The 9,625-nt window shown below is 38.0% G+C and overlaps 1 protein-coding gene across 1 annotated transcript; it reads right to left on the bottom strand.

Moving 5' to 3' along the window:
* Positions 1-880: 880 nt before the first annotated feature.
* On the bottom strand, positions 881-8,727 carry LOC103932973 (cingulin-like protein 1). The gene is given in 18 exon segments (XM_048573347.1): positions 881-2,260; positions 2,366-2,385; positions 2,387-2,437; positions 2,574-2,664; positions 2,734-2,798; positions 2,906-2,972; positions 3,164-3,294; positions 3,433-3,540; positions 3,823-3,888; positions 4,354-4,420; positions 4,924-5,000; positions 5,207-5,317; positions 5,904-6,021; positions 6,608-6,681; positions 7,282-7,378; positions 7,614-7,666; positions 8,184-8,279; positions 8,365-8,727. Coding segments are annotated over 18 exon segments (2,589 nt in total). The 5' UTR covers positions 8,605-8,727; the 3' UTR covers positions 881-1,203.
* Between the last annotated feature and the right edge of the window lie 898 nt (positions 8,728-9,625).

Genomic DNA, 9,625 nt, shown 5'->3' with positions numbered 1-9,625 from the left:
AAAAAAACAAAGCCCTAGTCGAAAAACTGGGCTCTGATACCACTTGTTGTGCGGAAGCTTCAACAAGTGTGAGTGAAAAATAATAAACCCTAAAAACTGATAACAGATAAATGGAACAATACCAACAAGAACACCAAGATTTATACTAGTTCGGCAATGCCTACATCCAGTTTGGAGACGACGGAGTATTTCACTATAATCAATGAGAACATACAATAGTGTTTATCACTCAATTTCCCAAAGACCCGAATAACCCAAGCTCACACACTTACAATAGGAAGAGAAAACCAAAAAAAATACAAAGCAAGACAATTTGAGAAAATTCTTCTCTATGCCGAATGGCTTCTTGCTATTTTCCTTTCTTCCTTGTTATATTTGAGTTATGCCTACACCTCCTTTTATAGGCCAAGGCCTCTCATCAAGTAATAAAGAATTAGGCATAAGTGCATCTCCCACCTGTAAGTGCATCCAATTTTTATTTCCCACCTGTAAGTGCATCCATTTTTTATTTCCCACATGTAGCATGCCAACCATAAAAGTAGCCGAAAGTAGCCGACATCATTTGTTGGTTTTAGACTACTTTGTTTGAGCCAATAATCAACACTCAAGTTGTATCACATACTTTGGGTGCTGAAGAGTAGGTTTAACTCCAATAAGCGAGGACTTGGTGTAAGTTCCTTCTAATTTGCAAAAGGGTGTATTGTACAATTTTCAATTTTTCGGAATAGTTGACACTACGTTTTAGAAATTTGTTGTTTTATCGTAATCGCATGCCAGACACATGATCAGTTATTGTGAAATACATATACGTGCCCGTCAAAACTGTTGTCTTTGAAAAGGTGAAAATCAGTTTCTAAACTACATCCACACTGTTGAAAGCACAATATTGGAATAATTTTACAGTTACAGTATCTACACGAGAATATAGTCCACTTTCTTCAAGGTATTATCTACATCTTCAAATGGATCAGAGAATTTACACAGCATCAATAGACCTAAGCAACTCCAGTGTTTGTCAACTTTTGTTTTACAACCTATAAGGAGTGTCGACTGTAGGTACATAGCGTTACATCTTGCGTCGAAAGAGACCTACTTATTTGCTTCTTCAACAAGATATGTCATAAGCCAGCAATGTTAATAAGATCAATATGCACTCGTAATGCACTATTCCACCATATGAATTTGGCCTACATTTCTTGCCGGTCAGCTAGTTCTTTTCACTTCCTTTTCAAGTTCATCAAACACCATATCGCAAATCTCATCCACTGAGATTTCTTTGACAAACTTCCCAAGTTCTGGCTGTAGTTTCGCCGGTTCTTCCTTTCCTTCATGCTTTTTAAGTTCTGGAGTCTCAGTGGTCATTGGACTGGTCTTCCCAAGATCAGGGTCTAGTTTCGGCAACTCTTCCTGCAGGTCTAGTAGATTTGACCCCTTGATGAAGAAAGAATTGGAAACTTCATCCTGTTTGAGTTCTGGAGTCCCAGTGGTCAACGGGGCAGCCTTACCAAGTTCCGGCCCTTGTTTTGTATTTTCCTTTGGGTCCAATGTCTTCTCCCCCTTAGTCAAGGAAGAATTGGTATCCTGTTTGAGTTCTGGAGTCCTGGTGGGCGATGGGGCAGTCTTACCAAGTTGCGGCCCTAGTTTTGTGTCTTCCTTTATGTCCAGCGTCTTCTCCCCCTTAGTCAAGGAAGCGTTGGTACCCTGTTTGAGCTCTGGAGCCCCGGTGGTCAATGGGGCAGTCTTACCAAGTTCCGGTCCTAGTTTTGTATCTTCCTTAGGGTCCAGTGTCTTCTCCCCCTTAGTCAAGGAAGAATTGGTCTCCTGCTTGAGTTCTGGACTCCCAGTGGTCAATGGGGCAGTTTTACCAAGTTCCGGCCCTAGTTTTGTATCTTCCTTTGGGTCCAGTGCCTTCTCCCCCTTAGTCAAGGAAGAATTGGTATCCTGTTTGAGTTCTGGAGTCCCGGTGGACAATGGGGCAGTCTTACCAAGTTCCTGCCCTAGTTTTGTATCTTCCTTTGGGTCCAGTGTCATCTCTCCCTTAGTCAAGGAAGAATTGGCATCATGTTTGAGTTCTGGAGTCCTGGTTGTCAAAGGAGAGGTAGCGGTAGGAGATGGACTTGTAATGGCCCTATCACTAGAGGGCGTCTCTAGTCTTCGCGGTGAAGCTTCAGTTTCCAATATTGGTCTATCAATGGATTCAAATTCATCATTTAAATTTTTGATGGCATCAAAGAGTTCTTTGACCTTCTCATCATCTCTCCTGATTCAAGAAAACACCGTGTATCCATCGATATCAGAGGAGTGAGGTTACGAGCATAAAAGTGCACCTAATGGCAGATGGGAAAATGACAGCACATTCGACTACCTGAAAATGCCTTCGCTTTGAACAGTAGAACTGCTTTTTCATGGTATCCACTACACTTAAGGTGGTCAGAAACTGGAAAATGGCCAAAGAAGCATAGATTGAGAAATATTTTCCTTATTAACGAAAAACACAGAACAATGAATTCCATTCCATACTGCTTAACAAACAATAATATCAGCAGAAGAAGAGGCGGAAGATTTATGCATACCTTGGCTTCCATGTCCACATAATCCTCTTCAAGATTTTTCCTCGGGTTGCTTTCTTTTGAACTTCCATCGTCTATGCCCAGTATATTTGCTCTGATGTAAATGAATAATCAGAGGCTCGATCTAACGGTGTAAAAACTGCTAAAAGAGACAGAGAATTACCCTTTACTTGAGTTCAAGCACTCCACGAGAGTCCTGATGCGAGTGATTGACGATCCCAAGTTTGCCTAATTGTGATACGAGAATGAAGTGGAAAAAAACACAACGTAATAGATAACAGACGAATACGATGCAGTATTTAAAAACAACCATCAATGAAGAAAAGTATTATTACCTTGTAAGTGGAGAGAAGTTGGATTACCAAATTCACAAAATAGTCTCCATATCTCTCCAGTTCGCCACTTAAACATGAAAGAGCCAAATATCATAATCATTGAATACGACACAACAATGCAAGTACACATTTCATTAAGTATATCGTATCAAGTACTTGTTCCATTTCCAGTTTTAAATATAAATTTATCCGACATAATATGTTGGGAATTTTGGGATCAGATTAATTTGGTGATCAGTGTACATAAGAACTACATACTTGACCTGCTTCTCTTTTTGCTCTGTGTACGAAGACTGCAGAACCCAGGTATCTTCCAAAAAACTAACCCACGTATTTACAACGTCAACTTCTGCTTTACATGAGTCAATAGATTTTGATAGCTCATCTTCCTATCATTAAAGAAAACAAATATAAAAAGATACTCCGTAGCGAGCTATCAAATTTTCATCCAATTTAGAGCAGTAAAAACCATACTTAATGTATGCATTCTGAACACGAACCAGGGCATAATCAAAAACCTATTGTACCTTTGCTTTTATGTGTACAAGAATCTGATTGCTTGCTTCATCAAATTGTTCTCTTTCTTCCCTTGCATTGTGAAGGCGTGCACGAACGGCCTTCAATGCGATAATCACCTATAAAATAATGTTTAGTCGTATATGCATTCTCCAGCCAAAGATTATGAAAACAAAAAAAACACTCAACAGGATTCATTTTGTAGACTATAGAATTGGCAGGAGTGACATTTGACATTTGATAGGCTCCATTCACATGGACGATTTACCGTCAGATTACATGTTACCTAAATGCCTAGAACTAACAATCAAATAAACAGAATTGGGAATGACTGCGATCTCCTAAAGTGCATATTTTCTTTGAAAGCATAAAACGAGTGACATAAGAAACACAGGAGGAACCTTTTTCAGTTCATTTTGGAGTTCTTCTCTTTGCCTCTCAAGTTTTCCGATCTCTGCCACCAGTTCCTGAAAATTTACTAAAATTTGTGTACCTCAACAACAAAATGATCACAACCAAACAAATTTATCCCGAATAAACAGTCCACTATATCCAAATTAAAATTTAACGGTGGCACCAATAAAAAGATGTCATTTATCTGTTCTGTAAAATATTATTACAGATGACTAAATCATACAGAGGCCTTTCTAACATAACAGTTTCTACACGTACTAGCCATGGGTATGAAAACTGAGGGTGAACTCTGCAGTTTTTATTTAATCATCAAACTAAATTGGCACATACCATTGTGTTGGATACCACAAATCCTGAGAAACTAAAACTCATTTTAGAAATTAACGTAATAGAGAGGCTTCAAGAAATATAACTTATTAATTGAACCTCAATTAACATTTGTAGCTTATTCAATCAAGACATCTCTGTGCAAAAGAGTTACATAGTTGGACGCAAATAAGTCCTTTGAGGCAATATACCTTCTCCACTTGGCTTACTTCATTAGCTTTAGCTACACGAAAGCTGAGTGCTTCTTCTTCCTGAGACCTGCTTGAAGTATTGAAGGACAAAACAAAGAAAAGCATTTTACCAAAATCAAAGCCAACCAGATTAAGAAAACGCATATGGTCAAAATTTACACATTTTCCATGTCAAATAGCGATTAATCAAATATCATATTGGAGATGCATGCCCTGACATGCACCAAACAAGAATTGATCACAAAGTGCACTATCCCCTTACAATTCCACACAAAACTATCTTCACACAGGATGTGATAACTCTTTAAACTCAAATCATCGGTCAAACGCAGTCATGGTGAACACTATCTTCACAATGGAAAAGAAAGAAATAAATATATGCTAACTCTTTAAATTATTGGTATACTTGGTCATGACGGAAATCTTCACAACGGATGTGCTAACTCAAGCATCTATTTTCTTGACACATATGTAGTGATACAGGGACAGAAAAATAGAGAATGGAAACCTGCATGCATAAGCTCGCACCCATAGACACAAGAAAAAATCTTTTAAGATAATATTTGAAACCTGTGGTCTGAAATGCGCTTTTCAGCTTGTGAGGTGGAGTTAGCAAGAGATTCTGATAATATTTTCAATTTCTCAACCTGCAAGACATAGAACACGGCAGTTAAATACTAATAAGAGAAGTCTTGACCCAAGACTAAGAATATGGGGCCTAATATCCTGAACAGGTGCAGTGCCCCTCTAGCGGCACAGTTAAGCTTCTTGTTTAGTAACAAAAGAAAAAATGAAATATAGAAGAATTTTAGAACTTCTGTAAGATGACTACTTGACAATTGGTTTCCTTGACCTTTTCATAATGCATCTCGGGTGAGTCCCCATTGCTCAATGATTTCTTCTTTAGTAACAGAGCCTCCAACCTGGAACATAGTTGAATTTCTACAAGCGCGTCTTTTAAATTCTGCAAGGAAATCAAAACTTTCAGTCATTTGCACTTAACTACCAAAACTCCTTATAAAAAATCATCGCAAATACAACTGCATCTAAAATGAATGACCAGTTAGCTGCCTGAACCATGCTCGGCACAACTGCACTAAATCTGAACCCAAAATACCCTATTCACATTCGTTTATCCTTCTTCTAAAATTAGTTGAGCACAGTCCTTGGACTAAATTAACTGAAGCGCAGTGTACAGCTCTAATAAAAAAGATTAACAGAAATGGTCAAGTGATGATTACAGTACTAAGATATAACAAGATAATACATACGTTTATGCTTTTTGATGTGTTAGAAATGGGAAGTTGGGAACACATCGGATATGAAAATATTATTACAGAAGCATAGATAAATCAAATAAAACAAGTATGCAAACAAGAAAAGAGATGTCTTCCTAAAGTCAAAAGAAAGGTTGGACATAAAATCATCTCAATTGAAGTCTGTGCATGTATGGGCTATGTATCTGCATGTGTGCGTGAAACTCCATGCAAATGTGAGTGGATTTGAATACGTATGTCGTGCATCTGCATAAATAAGAACGTCAAGCTTACCTCTATTGTCGCATCTCTTGTCTTCTTAGATGATTTTTCACAACCTTCACTAAGAGGCTTCTGTTGTGCCATCAATTTATCAAGTTCTTCCCTTATACTGCAGGCTTCAGCATCTATTCTGAGAGCACGGAACAAGTCACCGGAAGATGTGGAGAACAAGATTAGGTGAATAAACATTCATTAAAGGAAATCAATAAAGCGTAAGCAAACCAAAAATAAATACTGTTATTACTTTCCTATACAAAATCAACTACCAAAGGCAACCAAACTATAAGAGCTCATACTAAAATGGTATAGAAACACAGTTACAAAAATAATCATGCTTAACTGGTATGACGTTTCATAAATCAAATGCATACAAAGAACACACGCAAGCGCTCGCAGCCTCGCACACACACAGATCATATATATACATATATAGTGCATATACATTATACATATTGAGAAAGCGTACTGACTATCAACATTCAAACATGTAATTGTAACTTTGATAAGCAATGCCTACTGCAGCATATAGAGAACAAACTTAACATTTCAAGGCTTGAAGTGGAGCTATTATATATCAAAGAAAAAACCAGCACAACACAATACATCAGAGACCAATAATAAAACAATCATTTACATTCCAAATATCTCTTAGGGCTTATGTCAATGCCCAAACATGCAGCAATAAAAATGGAAAAACTGTGTTCCTCAACGACCACCTTGCAAGATCTGCATTTATTTTCAGCCCTGCAATTGCACTTTGAGCAAATTGGAGCAATTCCTCTCGCTTTATCTGAAAAGAGAAGTAGAATGTAAAACAGAGAAGAGAGGAAGGGATGCAGGTGCTAAAATAAAAAAATTTAGTTTGCAACATGATTGTGTGATGTTAAAAATGCTGCTGCTTTTTACTTAAGCTATGGTATAATCTGGAAAATTAAAAACATGGTGCATCATGTAGCGAGAAAACCATGCTTTGCCATACAGAAGATGGCGGTTTGAGAACATGAGAAAAAAGGGAACAATTTGTTGGGAACTTGAGCCTTCAGATGATAATAATATATCAATTCTAACAAGAAACACCTTATGTCTTTAAAACTTAGATTGGATTGAGACTGAAAATCTCAAGCACAACATTAATTTATTAGATCATAAATCAAAGGACGGGAAACTTGCATCAAATTGTAGCATACTTAATGGTTCCATCGGCTAAATGAGCTTCCTAGTACCATTTAGAGTACAGGCTCGGGTTCTGAGATTTATATGGCCCCTTGCAAAAGCTGAATATAGGGACCCTTTTAGGTGTCTGATCTCAATATTATTTAGAGGCATACAATCTAAACCCTATGTAAATGCACATGCTGTCATGCTGAAGACATGCATACCCCGTCCTTACCAGTACTTCATCTTGATAGTACGAAAGTGCAATTGCCAAATTCTGTACGCTGCTCATTACTGCATTATGTACTTCCTTTCCTCCTGTAAGACAGAGCCTGTATATAACCATACAAGAAAATTCACGTAATATTTAATATTCAAAAAATATTATCTGCAAAAGCTATCTTTAGAGTTTAGATAAATCTTAAATATATTTTTTAGTCAACCGAATAGAATTTTTTTAACTGTCACCTGCTAAAACTGTAATTTTAAGGACCTAAGTTGTCCCAAACAAGTAATGACAATAACAATCGGCCATAATAAAAAGATTCGAAGAGTGAGAAAAATCACCCATATATCTCCAAAAGTAGCGAAACTTCTTCCTCATTTGGCTCTTCAAGAATCTGAGTCATACAAAAGAGTTAACCTGCGGTTAAACTCCATGGATCAGCAAATACAAAGCCCAGCCATTGCATACAGAAGTCACTAAAACTCAAGGGAATGCTGAAAGGATGAAAATTCTAGATATCATACTTCTAAAACTTTTCACACAGGTTAGAAGGAGAAGAAAGAAATCTTAATCCATCAGAAACATTTCATTCAAATTTTCCTGTATAATTCAAAAAAAGGTTCTCTCTACTTATAATGGAATTATTATGCACACCGTGGATACTGTCATGCCCTCCAGAGCTTGGCTATGAAGAAAGTATGAATAGAGAAATCTCGCTTTACCGGTGCTCTATTCACTCGTCATATATACACTAGGGATCAGCTTTGTAGTTGGTAGCAGAAAATAAACACTTCCTTCTAATTCTATGTCAACCAAGTATGAATAGAGAAATCTCACTCATCATATATTATATTACAAGGAGAATGTTATCAAGCCTATCGAAAGCGAACATTTGTACTTGTTCAACTTACCGTGGATAATGTCATGCCCTCCAGAGCTTGGCTATGAAGAAAGACATCACGAAAAGTTTTCGGTTCATCTCCGGCATCAGAGTCTACGTAATAAACCTGTCGCAAACATTAAAGCAAGAATTACAGAAGAGCAACTAAAAAACAACAGCAGCAGCGAACACGAAGTGTAGGACTTACTCACCAGGGTAGGTTTCCTCGGGGAGTCTGCTGACTCATCGGATTTAAGGTGGTCTTCAGAACCCTTTCCGTTTCTCGCGTTGTAAAGGGTGGACAGTCTCTCGATTTCTTTGAGTGAAACCAGCCACCTCCTCAGCAGCTGAACCCTTTCTACACCTCTACAAGAAACAGAAGCTTCTTCCAATCTTTTCACAGTCTGCTTAAAACTCTGTAAATTCCTGGGACGCTGAGAAGCAAAAACCATGCAAACAGAACTTAATAGTTAAAATACAAAAGCTCAAACCAACAGCAACCAAACAAATAAATAAAGCAAATATGAAAAGGGCATTCATTTTTCTCGAGATAAATTGGGTCCGTTTGGACATGTTTCTCTAAAATGCACTTCTTTTCGAAAGCATTTTTACTAAAAGCACTTTCGATAGAAGCTTGTTGAACTGATTTTCGCACTCTCATTTGGTCCCTTATTCTCCCCTTATTTATTCAATTTTACAATTAGAAACAAGAGGGCGAGTGGAAAGGAGTAAAGGGGAGTGCAACAATCAATTTCCCAGCCAAAATTCAATTGCTTTCTGAAAAAGCAATTACAAGTGTATGTGTAACAACCAAAAATGCTTTTGGCCATTCTGAAAAACTTCCAAACAGGCCATCCAATTTAACAGAAAATAAGACATTAATAAGTGGACTTGAATCAAAATATGATTCTTTTGTCAAACGGAAAACAAGTGAGGAAAATGGTACAATGCGGTCAGGGAGGAGGAGTCTAGCTCCGCCGGCGACGGCATTGCCGGCGTGGAGGACGACCGTGTCGGTGTAGTTTCGAACGGTGCGGGTGAGGCTGTTGGCGGCCCCTGCTTCCACTGCCAGGTTCACCGCATTTCTAATCCACGACATGTCATCCGACGGACTCTCTCCTTTTTGTCTCGCAATTTCCCGCCCTCCAAACAAATAATGAAATAAATATTGAGAAATTAAAAGAATAAATTACAGATTTAATGGTCAAATTGGGCTGATTTTGGGTTGATGAACGCCGGAAGAGGAAGACGAAGAGGAACGAGTCGAGCGATTTCTTTTGGGTGCAACTGCAAAACGAAATCAACGGTTTTTTCTGGTTTTAGTTGGGACTGCTTTGTTTGCGCGGTTTTCTTTTCCCTTTTGTTCCGATTCCTTTTTGGCCTTTTTGGACTACGAATTTACCAAACTGCCCTCCTTCTTCCCTGTTGCATGGGGACCTGGAGGAATTCTCGGAAGAAAACGCTTAAATTTTT

This window comes from the organism of the source record quoted next, unplaced genomic scaffold (genome assembly GCF_019419815.1).
Source record: "Pyrus x bretschneideri cultivar Hongxiangsu unplaced genomic scaffold, Pyrus_bretschneideri_v1 Contig11, whole genome shotgun sequence".
Taxonomy (NCBI): domain Eukaryota; kingdom Viridiplantae; phylum Streptophyta; class Magnoliopsida; order Rosales; family Rosaceae; genus Pyrus; species Pyrus x bretschneideri.
Note: the sequence above shows the minus strand (reverse complement) of the source record. Positions and strands in the feature narration are given on the sequence as shown.